Genomic DNA, 21,612 nt, shown 5'->3' with positions numbered 1-21,612 from the left:
ACTCGGAGCTAGCCACTGACTGTTAGGGGCTTCCCAGGTGGCACTAGGGGTAAAGAACCTGCCTGCCAGTGCAGGAGATGCAAGAGACACAGGTTCAATCTCTGGGTCGGGAAGATCCCGTGGAGGAGGGTGTGGCAACCCACTCCAGTATTCATGCCTGGAGAATCCCATGGACAGAGGAGCCTGGCGGGCTGCGATCCATAGGGTTGCAAGGAGTCAGACACAACTTACCCAGCACACAAGACAGCCACTGTTTCCATTTCACATCTGCACGTAGCTGGGCTGATATGTGGGGTTATTTCTATGCACAGAGGATACACATGCTTTAGGTTTTTTTTTTTTTTTACCCTCAGTTCAGTTCAGTTGCTCAGTCATGTCCGACTCTTTGTGACCCCATGGATGCAGCACGCCAGGTTTCCCTGTCCATCATCAACTCCCAGAGCTTGCTCAAACTCATGTCCATTGAGTCGGTGATGCCATCCAACCATCTCGTCCTCTGTCGTCCCCTTCTCCTCCTGCCTTCAGTCTTTCCCAACATCAGGGTCTTTCCCAGTGAATCAGCTCTTCACATCAGGTGGCCAAAGTATTGACATTTCAGCTTCAGCATCAGTTCTTCCAATGAATATTCAGGGTTGATTTCTTTTATGATGGACTGGTTGGATCTCCTTGCAGCCCAAGGGACTCTCAAGAGTCTTCTCCAACACTACAGTTCAAAACCATCAGTTCTTTGGCGCTCAGCTTTCTTTATAGTCCAACTCTCACATCCATACATGACTACCGGAAAAACCATAGCTTTGACTAGACAGACCTTTTTTGGCAAAGTAATGTCTCTGCTTTAATATGCTGTCTAGGTTGGTCGTAGCTTTTCTTCCAAGGAGCAAGTGTCTTTTAATTACATGGCTACAGTCACCATTTGCAGTGATTTTGGAGCCCAAGAAAAGAAAGTCTGCCACCGTTTGCATCGTTTCCCCATCTATTTGCCGTGAAGTGATGGGACTGGATGCCATGATCTTTGTTTTTTGAATGTTGAGTTTTAAGCCAGCTTTTTCACTCTTGTCTGCTATTGTCTGTGCTGAATCTATATCAAATGTATTGCACTTCTAGTAACAGAAACCCTTACCTACTGTGTTTAAGCATGAATGACGAACATTACCTCGTGAAGCGGGAAGTCCAGGGATAAGAGGCCTGCAGGACAGTTCACTGGCCCCACCAGGGCCTCAAGATCAAGGACACAGGTGCTGTCCATTGTCTCTGTCCTGCCATCAACATGTCAGCCTCGTGCTAAGGTTGTTCCCGTCACGGCCATAAAATTGTCACCGTGAGCATCTATCTGGGGCAACAGGCTTCCTTGTTCACACCTAGTAGCGCGAGAAAAAGCCCGATCCCCAGCCAAGGGATGGGCGTCCTGCCCGTTAAGCTGATGAACTAACTTAGGTGTGGCCTAAGTTAGTCTGTGGCCACCCCAGACCAATGTCAGTTCAGGTCCATGCCACAGCCCGGCTGGCTGGAACCTGGTCTCCTGTGTCCGTCGCTAGAGGGAGGGACTGGAGAGCACCAGCTGGCACAGACCAGTCTGTGTGGCGTGGCCCTCTCAGCACAGAGCTGCTGCCCCAGGGTGGGCTGTGAGGAGACGCTGGACATCAGCCCACCTGGTGACCTCACATCACCACTGAATATTTTATGAACAAGTGTAAGAGTCGTATTAAAGGATCACATCGGTCACTTTCTCATCATTACGTTCAGGCTGTGGGCTAGCTTGCACTGATTCTCACAGTCCCAGCCTTCCTCCTGACTTGTTCACATGCTCCCTCCCCTTGGGGTTGGAAGGGCGGCCACCGGCACGCCCCCCTGGCACAGTCCTTCGGCTGGCCTCATGGGGAGCTCGGGTCCCCTGGCAGCTCCTCACTGCCTTGAACGAAGCCGGGGTGGCAGGCCTGCTGCTGGGAGCAGGGCTGGCTTGACTCCTCATCATGTGGCTGCCTGGGGAGGCTTGGGCACCACCCCAAATTCAGGATCTCCCAGGAAAGAGGACTCAGAGCATGGACGCCTGGTACCCGCTCCAGTCTTTAAAGATGGTCTTCTTCTTAAGCATTACAACCGTCACCAGAGTTGTGAATGAGTTGAATGTTGTTAGATATTTTAGTTTTCATTTAAAAATCAGTTCCTTTTGTATAAGTGCTCTGTTCAGAAAGAGTTGAATAGGCAGGGATGAAGTCTTCTGGGGAACTGACCCTTATTAATGTAATGTTCTGTAAAGTTTGGGAATTTTTGTGGTGTTCTTTTCGGCAATAGATACATTTCTCTTCACAAGTTTTGACTTTGCTACAGAAATTTAAAGCTAGAAGAAAAAATGAGCTTATAGATATAAATTATAATAGACGTAAACTTTAATATTTCTATTTTTTATGTACTTTTTTATTTTCAGTACCCTTGAAACAATGTCATAAATAATACAGAGAATTAATGGATATATTTTGGAGAATAATTCTGAGGAATAATAGGCATATTTGAAATTACTATTGCAAAAATCAGATGTTAAAGAAAAAAAGTTATGATGTATTCAGTTTTTAAATTGTACTATTAAATGTGAAACTTCATGTGTAATAAATAATTCGTATTTAATTTTAGGTGCCAGTGTAACATATACTAAAATAAAATGGAACAATTTCCATGATTCTATAAAGGAATCTATAAAGGAGTTATAAATAATTATAGTAAAGCTTTTGTGAAATATTTTTATGGGACTAAAAATTGAAAACTTCTTAATAGGGAAATTTTCTTAAATGAGAAATGGGGTAAGTTAGTCATAGAGACCGCAAATCTAATATATCCTATGGGAACCATGAATAAGCAGTAACTTCTTAAGATAATCTTAAAAAGTGTCTGAAAATCAAGAGATTTCGAAAAAGGTTTTTGGAGGTAGCAGGAAGAAAAAGATGATTGTTATGTTAAAATTTCTCATGGGAAGTTATTTATTTTGTATGTTTTTTGATGTTACTGGAATAGAGATCTCAGTTTACCTGAATCTGGAAGGGCTGTGACTATGTAGGATTAAAAGCGAACAAATAAAACTGTTCACCATAGAGTCACACAGTTTTGGGAGGTGATATAATCCACTCCAGTGTCCCAGGATTTTTCTAGTGTTTTGAACATGAGGGCGTAGGCTGGAGGACATTCGGTGCTCAGACTGTGAAGAAAGCGCTCTTCAGCAGACAAGGAAACGATCACTTACCTTTGTTTTTTTTTTGTTTTTTAACACAGGGTCTTACCGCCTCCCAACCTCCTTAACTAGTAAAAAGAATACAGAACTATAACATGGGCAAAGCATACCCATTTAATGAAAGGTTGCTCGGATTTATGAAATTTTTGTCTTTATTGCTTTTCTTCTTCTTCTTTTAAATAAGGGTAAGAGTCTGTATGGGGTATGGTTGGCAGACCACCAGTCTATATGTGAGAAGACTTAGTCCTCCCTCTGGCATCGTCACCTTGCTGGGTTACCTTGATTGTTGTTCAGTCTCTCAGTTGTATCCGACTCTTTTTGACCCCATGGACTGCAGTACTCCAAGCTTCCCTGTCCTTCACCATCTCCGAGAGCTTCCAAACTCATCTCCCAAACTCATGTCCATTGAATCAGCGATGCCATCTAACCATCTCGTCCTCTGTTGTCCCCTTCTCCTGCCTTCAGTCTTTCCCAGCATCAGGGTCTTTTCCAGTGAGTTGGCTCTTTGCATCAGGTGGCTAAAGTATTGGAGCTTCAACTTCAGCCTCAGGCCTTCCAATGAATATTCAGGATTGATTTCCTTTAGGATTGACTAGTTTGATCTCCTTGCAGTCCAAGGGACTCTCAAGAGTCTTCTTCATCACCCCAGTTCGAAAGTATCAGTTCTTCGGGGATCAGCCTTCTTTGTGGTCCAACTCTCACATCTATACATGACTACTGAAAAAACCATAGCTTTGACTAGACGGACCTTTGTCAGCAAAGCGATGCCTCTGTGTTACCTTGGACAAACAACATAACCTCTCTGATCCTTGGTTTTCTCATTTCTAAAGAGAAGGTGTGCGGGTCAGATGTGTCCCAGGGGTTCCTTTTCACCGTAGGACTGGAGTATATGAGGAGTCAGGGATGATGGCCTAGAGGAACCTCTGAGTGTGACAAGCCCTGGGTGTGTGTGTTCCAAAGGCTGTCTTCCCACAGCTGGGGGAGGTGGCATCTGGGGCTCCCAGACCCCTGCCCGGCAGGAGCGAGTGCATCGTTGGACCGAGGAGGCTCGGCCTCCGCCTCATTCCTTAGGTCGGCCTGGGGATTCGTTTCTGTCCTTCCAGATCTTGTTTTAACCTAAAAAACAAAAAACAAAACCCAACTGTGGACGTTCCTTTGCAGTTGGCCTGGTGACTTAACGTGCTTTGCAGAGAAGTTCTGTGGGTGGGCCTTGACCCTGTCCTTTCCTCTCCCCTGACGCAGAGCCATCACACTGGAGAACCAGCTGGTGATCCTGGCAGCGGCGGCCAGCGACGCGGGGGCCTACTACGTGCAGGCAGTCAACGAGAGAAACGGGGAGAACAAGACCAGCCCGCCCGTGCACCTGAGCATAGCCAGTGAGTGCCCGGCCCGCATGGCCACGGGGGCGGGTGACGCTGGGCGCGGCGATGCCGCGACTCACGGGCGGGGCTGTGCAGCAAGTCTCGCCTCTCTGGCTGGTGGTTATGGTTCAGGGTTGATCCAGTGTCTATAGCTGCTTTCCTTGAAGTGACTGGCAGGAAATGTGAACCCGACCAGTAATTGTAAATGCAAGATCTTATTTATTTGGGGGAACTTAAAAACAAAATTTTTTTTTTTGCTTTGGTACTCTGTTAATGTATATGTTTTTTAAGAACAGAACATCTTGGGGCTTATAAGGAGTCGTATCCATGAAACTTATATGGGACGAGATTAGGCCACAGGTTGTGTTCTTTTACTTTAATTTTTAAAAAACCTTTGAGAAAATGCAGATATTAAGTTTTGTTAAAATTAGGAGTGTATCTTAAGAATAACTAAAAGCGTGGATCATGAAGAAAATGCACACATGTCACAGTTAAATGTTCAGTTTATTTAAGGAAGTTTTAGTTTGAAGCAACTTAGTTTACATATTTGGCCTTCGAAAGAAGGCTCCAAAAATTGTCCGTCCAAGAGCTGATTGCCAGAGAAGTGGGGAATGATTAGAAGCGAGAACTTGGAGCCGAAAGAGATCAAAGGTAAGTCTCAGAAGTGCCACCAATGTCTGCAGCGAGAAGCTTCATGGTCGGAAAGGCAGGGACTGTGCTGTTGAGAAAACACAGCTGGAAGATGGTTGTGGAAAATTTCAGAATACTATGATCACATCATAATAGAGTGAGTTAAGTAACTTTGTCTGTATAGTGGTAGATTTCATCTTTTTACAAAGCTCTTTGGAGGAATGGCTTTCCCCTTCGGTGGTTTTGTGTCATAGATGAGCTCGACCACAGCGTCTGCCTCACCTGGTCCCCAATGATGCAGTTGCTTTAGGCCCAGCACAGCTCCTGGGAGAGTGTAGCCAGCACCGGGGTCAGGAGGCAGCAGGCATTAACCGAGTGTGCCCTCACCTGCCCTGCACGTGCCCAGCAAGTGCTCCCAGGGGGCCACCACCCTGTCGTCAGCACCGTAATTCCTGGGAGTTGAGTCCTCAGCTCCAGACCACAGATGGTGCAGGTCTGGCCTTCAGTGGGGCCTCTTCGGGCTGTGGAGAGCTGTGTCCACTGATTCGACATTGGGCTCACAACATCCGGTGTGCGTTGCTCTGCTGTTTAAAGGACCCCGTGAACCAAGAATCACAGCAGTAAAAAATGCGATTTATGAAGAATTTTCAATACTAATCAGAGAAGGCAATGGTACCCCACTCCAGTACTCTTGCCTGGAAAATCCCATGGATGGAGGAAACTGTGTTATTAAGTAGACTGTGATAATTAGTTATTTCCAACTTACATCATTAGAGCCATTTATTCTGTTTAGCAAATCTGATTCAACACTCAATTGTAAAGTATGTACTAGGCTAATAAAAATAGGTCAGATTAGTAGAATTCTGAGTCAGAAACAAAAAAGTTGACCTTAGTCTATTGGGGGTGGGGGGCGCTGCACAGATATTCTGGTTAACTTGATGCCGACCTCGCAAAGTTCTGAAACAGCCACACCCAGGAGTTTCCTATGGGGCCGGAAAATGAGCCAATACAGTGGGTTTGCAGGTTGCCATGCTAACACAGTACCAAGCCTTAGATAATTGGAATATGTAAATTTTTTAATAATTTCAGTGTCTAACCAAGAAGCATTTTAGAAGCAGCTCATAAATATTATAATTAACTGCCTTGCATTTTGTTCCATGTGTATTTTTATCTTTTTGTTGGCACCAGGTAAAATGTGTAGAAGGTGAGATGTAAGGATGTGATGCTATGGACAGACTCATCCTAAGTCTTAGGAGAAGACCTGCATTCTGTCTGCTTTTGTGTCCCTTGCTGTTTATGGGGACCAGATAGAACGTGACAAGTAAGGAGACTGAGGAGACAACCATTTTAATTCTTGAGTGAACTGGCCTGTTGACGTATTTCCCTAAAAGTTAAATGGCACCCAATCATGCATTTTCTCACTGGAGTTCTATTTAGAAAACCTCTAAAGATCAGAAGTCTTGATAAATCTGCAGAAAACCCCAGAATTGCTTGTTTATTTATTTTTACTATTATTTATTTCTGTTTTAAAATTTTGGACCGTGCTCTGCAGCTGGTGGGATCTTCGTTTCCTGACCAGAGATGGAACCCCCCCACCCTGCAGTGGAGGCTCAGAGTCCTAACCACGGGCCCCCCAGTGGACGCCAGGGAAGGCCCCAGAGTGACTGCTCAGGTGTTTCTCCTCTCTGGACTGTGGGGACACTGTGAGGATGGGGGGACCCCTGCCAGCACCATGAGAAATACGGAGGGTGCATCACCTCCACCGGATTTATTATGGGATTATAAATAATGAATAAAATTAAAATTATAGAAAAAGTAAACTCCATAAATTTATTATGAAACACTCTTGAGACCTGTTCACGCAGACAGTAAGATGCAGTGTGTTCTTCAGACCTAGACATCTTTTTTCCTCTGATGTAGGCTTCTTAAAAATACCAAACAAGATTGATGAAAAATTTTAGAAACTGGCCAGCCAGCATTTCTGAAGAATCTAAAGATATTACAGCCAATTATCATTTAACGATGATAAATTTTCCCTTGGCATCAGGAGAATAAAGTAGGGAACCTTTCTGTAGTGAATCTGATCAAGGTGGTAGGCTGCTGGCAATTAAATTCCTGGTGGCTTGCACTGTAATTAACTTAAAAGTGGAGAGAGCCACACAGCCCACCGCTTGTTTGCAGTCATCATACTAAACTGTTCCTGTTGCTGGGACAGCCTGGCGTCCAGCTGGAGCAGCTCCCGGGCCGGCCGTGCCTGGACCCCCCCAAGTGAGCGATCCCCTGTCACCCGGCCGGCAGGAGGAGACGCTGTGTTTCCCCGCACAGTAACCTTACCACCACCTCAGTGGCTGAATATTTTGGCTACACGGGAAGCTTATAGGAAGCAAAAAGGTTGAGATTAAAAATAAAATTTTGAGGCAGCGCGGCAATCCGAGTGGCCGTGCAGCCCGACCGTGGTACCCCCGCTGCTCCCCGCCCTGCCCCTGCATGTGGTTAAGAGGGTAAGTCACCGCGTCCTGCCGGGCGTTCCTGCCTGCCGGGAAGGGGAGGCCGTCTCTGGGCTGTCCACCCCTGCTCCCGGGGAAAGCCTGCCGCGATCTCGGGGTGGATTCACTTTGAAGTTTTCACGTGACGTAAAGCCAGCAGATGTTAAGGACGTAGGTGGACCGCTGAAGCACGCTGCATGAATTTTTCATGGCCGACTCCCGCAGCTCAGGTGCACGCCAGGAAAAGAACGGGCTGTGCTCGCCTGAGAGGACGCGTTTCCAGTCTGAGGGCAAACCCAGGCAAGCTCCATACACCTGTCAAGCCGCGCTCGGCTTTCCCTTTGAAGATTTTACATCGACTTAACTCGTGTGGATCAGATCTTCTAAAGTGAATTAATCTGTGAATGAGAGTTTCTTTTTTGAAAAGGGAAAGATAGAGTTTAGGAGATGAGACGAGTTCTGTACAGTGATTAACCGATTATTGTTTCAACGCCCTCATACGAGCCTTAGACACATCATCAGCTCTGACCTAATCTTCAGAATGTCCAGCATAATGAGACTCTCTGCTGGGCACGAAGCTTAGATTAGGAAAGAAACGACTGCTCTCTCCTTCCTGCTTTTCTCACCTCTCTCATTTTAATGTCTCCTCTTCAAACAGCGTTTGCAGATAGGATATCATTTCAGCTGATGCTCCTTGAGGCTGGCAAACCCTTGCTTTTAATTCTGAAGCCCACTTAACACTCTTTTGTCCTCTATAATGCTAATTTAACCGCAGCCCTCGTATACGGTTAGCAGTTGAAAGTGAATTCCTGAGAATAATGTCTGCGAGCATTCGTCCGAGAGGACTGCCCTGTACAGCATGGCTTTCGTGTGCCCGGATAAACTTCCGTCTTACTTTCTTCGTGCCTCTAACACCACAGGCAGAGAGGGGCCTTTCAGCATGCGGCTTTCTCTTGTTCTTTGACGTGGGCTGGATGCCCAAAGTGATAGGAATGATTTGAAATGTTTTTAGAAAGCAATCTGGAGGTAGTGTCTTATTACAAACGACCAATTTCAGATCCAGCGATGACTTTATAGGTTACATGGTACCTCACCGCCAGAATGTTCAGAAACATAAAAACAGGAAGTGTCCTTCACAGTAGAATTTAATCATTGAGCTTGTGCGTGCTGAGTCACTTCAGTTGTGACCCCATGGACTGCAGCCTGATGTGTGCACACTGAGCTGTGCTGAGGAATGAGCATGTATCATACCAACAGGTGAGGTACAGGAAGGTGAAGAACACGGTATCTTGAGTATCCTGCGAATCGTGACGGCGTCATTCCATCTTCAGTTCGTGTCTCAGGACACAAGATACACTTGGCGAATGGAAACCCGTATTTTGCTCGGTCCTCCTGATAGTGTTCAGTTCTCTGGACAGGCTCTTCAACATCTGACTGCGGAGGGCATTTGTCCTGGAACGTGGCTGATGAAGGGCTCGGGTGTCGATGTCGCCATTTGTACTTCTGTGGCTCCCTTGCTAGGCTTGTAACTCAGATCTGTGACTCCCCCCCAGGGGTACTTTGTATCCAGTTGTCTACCCTGTCAGAGTTAGTTTAGCTAAAAATACACAAATACATGAATCCACCTACCAGGCAAAGGTGAAACCAGGGCCCACTGGAAGGTTCTGAGAGCAGATGGACGTAGGAAGGGATACTGCCCGCCTGGAAGATGAGAGTTTCCACCTGCCTTGGGGCTCTTGCGTGCAGTGTGTGGTGGGCCGTCACGCTGGTGGACCCCCATCTGCATAGCGGCATTGACGATTAGTTCTCTTCTTACGGTTCCAGTTCAAGAACACAAGCGAGAATGCCAGTTCTGGTGTAGGTGTCCACGGTGGTGGGTGAGGTTTGGAATAAGTGTACAGCTGGGGATTCTCCGCCAGACTTGAGAAATAAAGGTCAAAGTGATTAAAAACAACGAGGCCCTGATTCTCTCCCCACGTGCACGAGACAAAGCCGGGTTGTTTTTTTGTCATCTACTCGTTTTCTCTCCATCGAATTCCCGTCTTTTCTCATCCCAAGCTGTCTTCCTTTTCCCCCTCTGTGACTTATTTCAGTCTAACTTCGTCCTTGGTAAACCCTGGGGTGTTGGGTTCAAGCATGAGTTGTAATTTGCCCTCCGCTTTCAAGCACATTTGGGGTGCCCAACATCGCCACTCTCCCAAAGCAGTGCTCCTCACATGGGCTACGATGCCCCCCCAGGGTGCACAGAGACTTCCCAGAGGGTGAGCAATCTGGTGTGATTCTCAGGGCAGCTGTTTCCAACTGCTTCCTCATCTTCTTTGTAAAGATCAGATCATCCTAGGGATTGATTCTCTGGTAGTCCGGTGGTTATGACTCGGTGTTCACGCTGCCTGGGTCCAGATTTGAACCTTGGTTGGGGAGCTAAGATCCTGCAAGCCGCAGCATGGCCAATGATAATAATTAAAAATTAAAGATAAAACCCAGACTGTCCTGAGGATGCCCCAAGTGTCGGGAGACTTTTCTCACCATTGTCCCTCTCCTATGGGCATGTGTCCCACTCTTCCTGAATCTTCAGTACAGGCGTCATCTGAGGGTACAAACTCCAGGAGCCAAACAAAGGGGTAATTCTAAATGTCGGTGTCAGAACTGAGACAGTGAAGTACTCTAATAGCTGGGAAGTAAATCCTTTTATAAATCAGGTGTTTTCAATTCGCTGCTGTCTACAAAATGAGGCAAATCCCAAAGGCCCTGTCAGCTGACACTTTATTATAAGCAATCTTCCGTGATCGATCGCCAAGTGACAGAAAGCCCGCTTGCTTTCAGTATGGGCAGGCATTTCCAGACCTGCAGTTTGGGGACTGCCCCGCTCTACTCAGCAAACAATGAGTGAAAGGGGCGGTGGCTTCAGGCCATGTGTTCAAGAGCTAGCAGCCCACCTTCACGCTCCCCCTCCCCTGTGGGCCCACCATGGAGGGGCCACATGCAGATGGTGGAGCCGCCAGCAGGGCAGGCTGAACCACTGCATGGAAAGAACAGCCCTGGGGAGTCACCCCAGCTACGTGAGACTCAACGTGGGTGGGAAAGGGCTTCCCATGTGGCTCAGTAGTAAAGAATCCACCTGCCAAAGCAGGAGACACGGGTTCAATCCTGGATTGGGAAGATCCCCTGAAGGAGGAGGGCATGGCAACCCACTCCAGTATTCTTGCCTGGAGAATGCTAGGCTCCCACAGAGGAGCCTGGCGGGCTACAGTCCATGGGGTCACAAAAGAGTCAGACACAACTTAGCAACTAAACAACAGCCAACAACCAGCGGAAAACTCTGTGTGCTAAGCACTGAGATTGCAGAGTTTATTTGTTATTGGAACAAATAGTAGTCTACATATCTAATAAATTACTCTGTGACTTGTGGTATACTAAGAGGAATTTAAACAATTGAGAGAGATTTCTATAACAGAATTCCCTCCATTTTCATCTACTTTTTTATATGAGCAAAATTTCCCAGCAGTTACTTCTACAAAAAAGAAAAGTAGGATTAGAATGAGGGTAAGCCTTGCCATCCATCTCATGCATGTCCTGTGATTTTTTTTCTTGTATATAATATTCACTAAAATTTGTTATACATGTATTTTTTTTTTTGGAGGGTGCAAGTAATAATTGTAACAGTAGCTCAATTTAGAGCATGAGGTTTTTTAAAACTCTGGAAGCCTTTGTTTGCTGGGAATTTTTTAATTTATATACATAGTTTTTCAGAGGTTGTGATAGGGTGATCAATAAAATACATTTAATCATTAAATACAATAAATTAGGATAAAATTCTGTTGGAGGAATATAATGGAAACACAAATTCAGAAAGGAAAATGGAAATGGAAAATTTTTGACTATTAAAAACTAGAGGTTGTTCATGAATTGTTTAAATGGGTGCTGATGCATATCAAATCCTTAGACCTGCTCTATCAAATATTTAGGTTCCTTTGGATACATATAAGAGTACTGCAATGGTTTATGTTATTAAAATATACTAGAACATTAAAATATTAAAATATACCAGAAATTATATTCTTTACACTTCTTCAAATCTGTGTTTAAAAACTTCAGATGTCAACTTATGCTATGGAAATGATAACTTGGTTTTTAAAAAGTTCTTTTAGGTGATGTAACAGCAAAAACTTGTCTAAGCTATATCAGATTTGGTGATAATTTATAAATAAGCTGTTGAGTGACTCCTCAAGGGCACAGGTAGAGGGTACTTGCTCCTTGAGATAAAGATAGGTGTTTCACATACGTTTTCCTCCTGAAATGCCACACTTGCCCTGGGAGTTAATGATCCACCCATTTCAAAGCTGAGGTCGCTAAGGCCCTAAGGAATTAGGCTATTGACGGAAAGCACAAGAAGTTAAATGGAGAGTTGAGAATTCAAGCCAAGGTCTGTCTGACTCCCAAACACCCTAGTTTCTCCTCTAGGAGGGAGGCTGGGCCGGGCCCTTGGTGTGAGCTGTGTACTGATGCGGGGAGCCCCAGGAAAAGGCTACATGTGTGGGCAAAGTGGCCGCTCCCTGAGGCAGCACCCCCTGGTCTGGAGGTTCTCTGTCAGGAGCTCTTCCACACCTGGCCACAGAGGAGGAGGCTGTGTTTTAAAAAGCGAGAGCTTCTGTTTTGACCCCAGAACCACTTCCGCTAACCATTCAGTCCTGGTAAAGCCCGTGTGCTGCCTGTGCAGACGCAGTGTGGAGCCTGGCCCCGTTTTGCAACCCGCTGAGGTCAGCTCGGGTGGCCTGGACTTAGACCCCACTCACCTGGACACAGGTGGGCTTTCGGGTGTCGTGGGAGATGATACTGGAGCCAGCGCTGACCAGCGCGCATCAGGGCGATAAATCACAACATCCAACAGCTAAGTGGCGGTGTTTCCTGTAACACTAGACACCACGTGGGCTGTCAGGTGGGATGTGGTTGGTCTCAGTGTTTCCCACAGGCACGGTTTTGCTCCCCCACTTCCCAAGCATTCCTGTTGACACGCTGGGGTGCATTTTGCAGACTGAGTGAATGAGACGCCCCCCGGGAGTGAGGGGAGTACACGGAGGAAGTCCATTCACCAAGCAGATCCTGACCAGCTGGATGCGGTAAATGAGCCATAGTATTCATTTACTTCTCCCAATTATAACATGGTTATTTAAGGGCACAAATAAATTAGGCAGTGATTTGCCTAATCAGGTTTTTTACAGACTCTTCCACAAAACTCAGCTTTAAGAATTTCCCCAAAACCCCTCTCCTCCTGCCCCCTTACTAACCGTACCACTTCAGGTGATTATGTCCAGATATGTGTTTATTTTTGACCGCACTGGGTCTTCACTGTTGCCCACAGGCTTTCTCTAGTTACAGCAACTGGGAGCGACTCTTGGCTGCGGTGCACGGGCTTCTCACTGAGGTGCTTTCTCTTGTTGCTGCTCGCAGGCTCCGGAGCGCGGGCTCAGTAGCTGCGGCTCCCGGGCTCCCGAGCGCGGGCTCAGTAGTTGTGGCACACGGGTTTAGCTCCTTCACAGCATGTGGGATCCTCCCAGACCAGGAATCGAACCTGTGTCCCCTGCATTTGCTGGCGGATTCTTATCCACTCTACCACCAGGGAGGTCCCTATAGCCAGATATTTAAACACAGGACTCTTGAGGCAGCTGGAGAACTGTCAATAGAAGTACCTCTAACAACTTTTACCCTTGACTTTGGGGTCCAGTGTCTTAACCCTAGCCAACAGCCACATCCTAAATTTAGGTAACTGAGAATTGAAGAACATTTCACTATAGGCTCATAATATGCAAACATAACATTTCAAAACTTAATAACATTTGGAGAGCAACTCAACATTATAACTCAATATTGTAACATTTTAACTTACTGTATACTTATGCAGTATCTTCCTAGTTCTGACCAAAGGTAAGGAGTTTTTAGACTGCACAGACAAAGGGGATGGAAAATTGAATTTTCTGTATAATCATTTATGAACTCTAACATCTATTCATTGTCCATCTTGTCTGGGGAAATCCCAGGCAAAGTTGTAGTTATCATCTGAGATGAGACCGCAGAACTAGTTGTTAGTTGTAAACGTGGTTTTCTCAGTTGTTGAATAAAAACGACACACACTTCCCAGTACCATTTCTTTTTATGAATGAGTTCAGTATTCGGAATCTGATAATTCAGAAACATCTGTTTAGCTTCTCTTCCTTAGGCCTTTTTGAGGTTTTTCCAACTCCAGCTTGTAGATTATTTAGATAGCAGAATTGTTTTCAATTTGTAAAATTGTATTGAAAGTCCTTAAACTGGTTGTGGCCTTAAGTAGGCAGCCTGATGTTTGGTCATCTTCTGATAACAGCTCAGATCTACCTTTACCGCTCAGTCATAATGTTTTATTACTGATCACAATAAATGATGTTCTTTTGGCTCTTACAGAAGGCAGTTATAGCAGGTAATTAAAATTGTAGCTCTTTACACGGTGGCTGAGAATATTAAATCAAATCTTAAGAAAATCAGGTAAAATGTTGTTAAAGAGAAAGGCCACTCAGCTGCTCTGAAGACCATTACCAGATCCCAAGTGCCGGAGTCCCCTGCTCTTCCAAGAACATTTTGTATCCGAAATGTAAAAAAGATGACATTTATGTCATAAATAATAGGAGCCAGAAACCGATCTTAAGAAGTAGACCCTTTCTGTGTTCTAACTGGTGAGTCCTCCGCAGTGGTCTCTGCATGTAATTCTTTGTTATTTCAGGCAATTATCCTGCTTGTGCCCTCTCACCTCTCATGATCTTCAGGAATATCCTGCTTGGCACAAAGTCAGTCCCCACTCTCACAGCCTCGTGTAGCTCGATATCTGGCAAAGCAGGGCGTCTGCGAGTGTAAGAAGCGTGACTTCTGATGGTCAGTGTAACTTGCTGTTGGCCCAGGAACGTCAGGCAAGCGTAGCTTCTTAAGATGGATTCCGAGGACTGCTCTTTCCTGTAGTTTTATAGGATCACAGATATGTGAGCTCGGGATTTTCTGGTTCACCTTAGTTGCAGATGAGAATGACTATCTGAGGAGCCTGAAGGATGTACTGTGTGGTTTTCCCAGGGAGCAGGACATAAACAAAAACCCAGAAGAGCAAAAACTCTGGTGGAAGGATGGCTGCTTTTTCATTTTGGTCCGGGGCCTGGGAGTAGGAGTTAGAGCTCCAGGAGACGTAAGTTGGTGGCAGCGACCCAGTCGGCTGGCCCCGCGGGTGGGTGGTCTGTCTGTTTGCCTGTTCTACTGATAATGGAGTTCGCTGAGCTGTATCCCAGCTGGTATTAAATGACCCTCTCCCTGCAGCTCCCTTCACTTCCCTTGGAAGATTGTCCACACGCTAACGTACTTCCCCATCAGGGTGTCGCTCAGTGGCTGTATGGATTCAGACAGGGCGAAGCACAGCAAGGCTTGCTGTCATCTGGGAGGGTTCCCAGCACTAATGGCTCCCGAATTCAGCCTGCTCCCTTTCCATCCCTTCAGACTCTGGGAAGCATGCTGATTAGTCAGAGTGTCCTACGTATGAAAACCAGACAGACAGGCTGCCCTTTGGTTAATAGCTCGTTTAAGAAAGTTTCAGTGGTTTACTCAGGAAGACCAAACTCAATAGAGGAAAACATCCTCAGAAAAACCTATGCAAACAATGTTACCATCATAAAGAAATATAAAGTGAACAGGTGTAGTTAGAGCCTTTCATTCCTTTCTTCATTTTCACCACAACATTAAAAGCATCATTACGGTGACCATGCTCTTACAAAGATGAGGGCAGGAGTTCTGCTCTCTTGAACTCTGTCCTGGCGTTGACATCAGCTGGGTTGAATCTACCTCTGAAGTCTGTACCTGAGGGACTGGGTGGTCACCAGTGTGCCCCCACGGGCTTCAGTGCCGACTGGTTGGTGCCCCTACCCTGCTGGCCTGATGGTCATTAGACATCTTGAATCCCTGGCCCGGAAGAACACTCAGGATGCACAGAGAAGTAGCTGGAGCATCGTTGTGGGAGCAGTTGGCATCCTCTGCCATTCCGGAGTCACCCCGTGCTCAGCCCCAAACACCTGAAGAGGAGCAGTCAGAAGTGCTGCAGGGCCGTCTCCTTGGCTTCTCATTTTTCTTCCAAAATGTATAACCCCCATTTAAGAACTTCAGACTTCCTCCCTGGTATTTTGTTCAGAAAACACTGAGCACCTAATATCTACCAGGCATTATACTTGACACTGAGAAAACTAAGTGAATGAATGAGACGTGTGGTTCTTAGGACGTCCCCAGCAGTCCAGAGAGGCTAAGACCCCACACTGCCAGTGCAAGGGCCATGAGTTCCATCTGATCAGGAAACTAAGACCCTACATGCTGCCACACGTGGCCAAAAAAAAAATAAGACACACGATTCCTGCTCTTCCTGAGCTCGCTCTTTCTTGAGGAGAGGTGGATCCATGAGCAAATGTTGAGGATACAGCATGTTAAATGCCGAATGGACGTTTCTCTTCTAGGGCCAGAGAAGCGTTGTTAGCAGAGCTCTGTCCTCTCGTCTCCTGTTGATGGAGGGATGCAGCACCAGCGAGGTGGTTACGAGAGGATGTCTGGGGTCGGACTGTGCTCTGTGGGGCTGGAGACCACTAGACCTGCCGTCCTGGTGGCCGCTCCCCCAGCTTCAAACACACGTCTTCTCTCCACCAGAACGTGCTTTCCACCAGGCCGGGGGCGGGGGCAGGGGGGCGGTGTCTGTTTCTCTGCGCGGCTCGAAGAATGCGTGGCAAGTAATAGGGACTCTGTAAAGACTTGTGAATGAGTGAAGCAAATGCATTGCTTTCTTCCCTGTCTTCATTCTTCACCCTGCGCAATGGACCATTATTTGTACTCTCTTGTTCTTTTTTTCCTTAACATTTATTTATTTGGCTGTGTCGGGTCTTAGTTGCGGCACGCAGATTCTCTGTTGCCGTGTGGGATTGTCTGCTGCAGCTCCCGGGCTCTGCGGGTGTGGTGTGCGGGCCTAGCTGCCCAGAGGCATGTGGGATCCTAGTTCCCTGACCAGGGGTGGTACCCACGTGCCCTGCCTTGCAAGGCCGATTCTTAGCCAGGGGCCACCAGGGAAGTCCCTGTGCCCTCCTGCCCTTGACCTCTGCCACCTGTGGCTGGTGCCTTCTCACCAGCTGTCCTCCTGTCCTCCTCCAGCTCCTTGTCTTTAGGGGTCTCCAGCTCCTTCGGTTCCCTCCACTCCCACACGAGAGGCCTCTCCATTGTCTCACCCTCGGGTGCAATGTTTTGTTTGCTTTTCCGCTGTTCACTTCTCCTCGGAGGACTCACTGATTCTGTGACTGTAACTGTCACCTTCGGTCAAATGTCCTCTCCCGATACTTCTCAGCATCCAGTCCTTGCTAAGCAGAAAGTTGGATGAATGATTTTAAGTCCATGATGACTCTAAAATCCTGATTATCTTCTAACTATTTAACTTCTTTGCTTGACTTAGTAAGGTGACCTGACATGGAAGTCTTGCTCCCATGCGCCTCCTCAATTATTGACTGTTTTCTGTTTAATGACTCCTTTTGGCCCTCAGGTCTCCGGCTTCCCTCTTTCTCTCTCTCCCTCATCCAAGAGATTATGCACCTCCTGGTAACAGGAGAAAAAGCGATCAGGAAGTTAGGCCCTGAGAACAGAATCTCAGGTGGTGCTGTTGGACGTCGTCGCTTGGAAATCAAATTAGCCTGTGTCCTTCCACTTCCTGCCTCAAAGTCTGTTCTTCTCTTAAATTCCCTACAAAGTCATCCCCCCTGCTTTCTGTGCTCCCAGCTCTCAGCTCTCCCTGATCATGTAGTTAAATCCCAGATCCTTAGAATGCCCACCCATCCGTCCACTGTTTGGTTCACTCAGCACACCTGAGCTCATTCAGCACTTGGTGAGTGGCAGTGCTGTGCTGGCCCCTGACAACGTACTGGTGATCCAGGCAGGCCGGATTCTGCTGTCAGAGCTGCACTGCTGGGAGCAAGAGACAAACCAGCACTTTCCCCTGGGCGTCCTAAGTTGGAGGCAGACGTTCCCCACGCGTCCTGAGTGTCTGCCCCTTCCTTTTCTAATCCTTCTCCTGCTTTAAAAGGTAGGGTTGGGAAAGTGAAAGTGAAAGTCACTAGTCATGTCCGACTTTCTGTGACCCAGTGGACTATACAACCCATGGAATTCTCCTGGCCAGAATACTGGAGTGGGTAGCCTTTCCCTTCTCCAGGGGGTCTTCCCAACCCAGGGATCAAACCCAGGTCTCCCGCATCGCAGGCAGATTCTTCACTGTCTGAGCCACCAGGGAAGCCCAAGAATACAGGGGTGAGTAGCCTAGTCCTTCTCCAGGGGGTCTTCCCAACCCAGGGATCAAACCCAGGTCTCCCGCCTCACAGGCAGATTCTTCACTGTCTGAGCCACCAGAGAAGCCCAAGAATACAGGGGTGAGTAGCCTAGTCCTTCTCCAGGGGGTCTTCCCTACCCAGGTCTACCCACACTGTAGACAGATTCATTAGCAGCTAAGCCACAGGGAAAGCCCAAGAATACTGGGGTGGGTATCCTACCCCGTATCCAGCAGATCTTCCTGCCCCAGGAATTGAACCGGGCTCTCCCGCATTGCAGGCGAATTCTTTACCAACTGAGCTATCAGGGAAGCCCTCTGGTTGATAAGCATGAAGTTAATATGTGCGAGCTGTGTGTTGAAGAAACTCTTTTTGTGAGAAGAGTTCACAGTGTTTCTTATTTGTATGACTATTAGTGTAGGCTTATATAGAGAAAACATGAACAAAATTCAAGAGACAGGTTATGTTAGAGATAAATAGAACAGATCAGTGAAATTACAGCCTCCAAGCCATCAGTATCACTTTTCTCAGGAGCAGGGTCCTTCTGCGGGCAGAGCTGACCGAGCCCTGTGGCATAATATAGCACCAGTGTATCAGACTGTAACGTAAGAGAGGGATTGCTTTACAACTGGACCATTAGCACACGCTCCTCATCTCTAAGCCGTCCAGTATGTGATCCATAGAAACTGATTTCCTCATAACTCATGTGTTACATGCATGACTCATATACGTGTACACAAAATGACTTAGACACACAAGTTAGAACTCTCGTCCTAGCTCAGGCTGCCACAGCAAGACGTCATGGACAGGGCAGTGTAAACAGCACGTCCCAGAGCCAGGTGCCGGGGTGCTTCCTGGTGAAACCTTTCTCCCTGCTTGAAGACAGCTGTGTCCTCTGTGCACCCGTCGGGGGAGGGAGGGAAGCGAGATGCCTGGCGTCTTTTCCTTTCTAATAAGGACACCAGTCCTATCAAATCGGGGCTGACCTCATTACCTCATTTTACCTTAATTCCCTCTGCAGAGGCTGGATCTCCAAATCTAGTCACAAGGAGGGTTAGGGCTTCCACATACGGATTTTAGGGCTTCCACAATGGTTCAGCAGGTAAAGAATCCACCTGCAACGCAGGAGACATAGGAGATGTGGGTTCAGTCCCTGGGTCAGGAAGATCCCCTGGAGAAGGAAGTGGCAATCCACTCCAGTATTCTTGCCTGGAGAATCCCCCGAACAAAGGAACCCAGCGGACTACAGTCCATGGGATGGGGAAGACCATTCAGTTCACAACCGCCCCCAATTTCTTTTATCTCTTGTAGCTTCTTTCCTGAGGTCTTAGATCAGGAGTCCAGACTTCCCATCTGTGGGATGTGTTTGCTCCTTTCCCGGGTCTCCTTTAGTCCACACAACACCTTAAAAACCCATGAACCAGTATTTAAGCATTGAGAGAAACTTTTCTGACCTCAGAAACTGTTTGACAAGTTGCCACCTCCCCCAGAGGAGCTGTCTCCCTGGCTGAGCACCACCTCCTGAGGCAGAGGCTCGGGTCTTCCCGGGGAGCACACTGTTCTTTGTTTGGGGAAAACTTTCCTGTGGAATGTTGAATGATTGCAGGTTTAAAGCTGTGAGATGGGCAGCTGTTTCAGAGTGAGAGAGAAGTCTCTTCATTCTTGAGGAACTCGGGTGTTTGTGTTGACAGACCCCCTCTTTGGAGAGAAATGTTTCTGAATCTCCAGCCACTGCTCTGGGGGCACCTGAGCTTTGACCCGTGGGCAGTTTCTGTGATGATGGGGGTCCTCTCTACTTGAGCCGTGCAGTGTGGTGGCCAGTACCCGCAGGGCACTGTGGAGTACTCGAAATGTGACTAGAGTGTTTGAGCAAGTGGCTTTTTAACTTTACTATTTTAATTTTAGTAACCACATGTGTCCAGGGAGTACAGTAGACAGAACAGCCCTGTGAGAACACAGAACACTCTGTGTACAAAAGGACTCCCGTTGAAGCCACCTGCACGCTGCCTTTGGTCTCTATGTGCTCCTGGAATTGTGTAGAGGTGGCGAGGGCTTGTTGTGACCAGTGACACTCTGGCTCCAGCCCCCTTGTTGGTGTGAGCGGATGCACACCTGGGTTCACGCGCCAAAGGTCTGCAGCCACGGAGCGGCTTCCCCTGGGCAGGCTTCTGTTGGCAAAGACGGGTGGTCAGTCACTCCTCTGGGGCAGCGGCACTGCGCACCTCCAGGGTCTATAATAATCTGTGTTAACGGCACCCCAAAGAAGTGGTCAGCTCACCGCCAGTGTGGGGTACTTGGTAAGTGACTGATGACCTCATTACAGTTCCTTACAGAAATAGTCAGAGGAACCAAGGGTGAGAAGGTCATCTAATTAAATAGGTGATTAAAGAAGTATGTGAGCCATAATAGAGAGAAGCCCAGGTCACTATGGAAACCCCAAGGTGGACATCCAGCCTCGTCTGGGGGACCCTGGGAAGGTGGTCCCTGAGGGCCTGATGCTGACTGAGACCAAGGGTTGCGTAGGAGTTCACTGGCTCAAGGGCTGGGGAGGAGGCTGCCCTGATTAGGGCCCAGCAGTGCCTGGGGTCAACAGACCCCACTCTGTTCACAGCTGGAACATACAAACTTCCGGGACGAGAAGCAGACTGTCTGAGCAGAGGCCCAGATAGGCCTGTTCAGGAAATGTGAACAGCCTTAAAAAATCCAGAAGATTCCACATGGACACTGAAGAGCTGGTGGCCCTGGACCCACATACCCTCAAGACAGCGGGGAGCCAGAGCGGCTGCCACCCAAGTCTCATGGGCAGTCCCGGCGGTCCCAGACAGCTGCCCTGACAAGGATGCCAGCCAGGTGCCGGTTACTGTCCTTCTCATAGCGGGATGTCTTCTGCAGTGCCCGATCTCTATCAGAAAGAGGTGAGCGGAAGTCAGGCAGAGAAGCTGGGAGCATCTCACAGTGCTCGGCGGAGTCATCCCTGCTGCCTGGCTGCTTGGTGCCCTCTGCTCTCCACTAACTGACGGGGTTCGCCTCCATCCAGGACCTAAGGTCGGGGCTCAGTTACTCCGGGGCCCCAGAGATGGATGGGTTTCCAGGAACCAGTTTCTACCCCGCGTTCACGCATGGACTGTCTCCCGGACTGATCTACCCAAGGAATTGTCTGCAGCAAAGGAGCAGGGCATCCCCTCCCTTTCTCAACTGCTTTTCTCCCACCACACAAGGGAAGAGGCTTCGTCCTACCAAAGGCTAGTCTTTCTTCCTTGCATTGCTCTGGACTGTCAAGCCCTCCACTTGTCAGACGAAGGATAATTTCAAACACTGGGGTCAGTGCTGAGAAAGCAGATGCCCTTAATAACTGGGTAAGAGATCCTCTTGCAAGTTGGGTGGCTTACAGTTCTTAGCTTTCAACAAAATGGAAGGAGGACCTAGTCAAGTTGTCAGCCAATAGATCATGAAAAATAATGTTTGGTGATAAATTACTGTGTGACTTTGGGCATAGCCATCGGAATAATGTCAAAGAAGTGACTGACATTGTTACAATGAAACTTCCATTCTCATCTACTTATTTATGA

At 47.5% G+C, this 21,612-nt stretch overlaps 1 protein-coding gene across 4 annotated transcripts in view; it reads left to right on the top strand.

Moving 5' to 3' along the window:
• LOC133238799 (protein sidekick-1) overlaps positions 1–21,612 on the top strand; it is a 733,626-nt gene that overhangs the window by 442,093 nt on the left and 269,921 nt on the right. For all 4 annotated transcript variants that reach the window (XM_061402289.1, XM_061402290.1, XM_061402292.1 and 1 more), the window contains exon 5: positions 4,463–4,596. In XM_061402289.1, coding sequence (XP_061258273.1) covers positions 4,463–4,596 — 134 coding nt within the window. The remainder of the gene's footprint in view (positions 1–4,462; positions 4,597–21,612) is intronic.

This window comes from Bos javanicus, chromosome 25 (genome assembly GCF_032452875.1).
Source record: "Bos javanicus breed banteng chromosome 25, ARS-OSU_banteng_1.0, whole genome shotgun sequence".
Lineage (NCBI taxonomy): Eukaryota > Metazoa > Chordata > Mammalia > Artiodactyla > Bovidae > Bos > Bos javanicus.
This window is presented reverse-complemented; position numbering and strand designations above follow the sequence as displayed.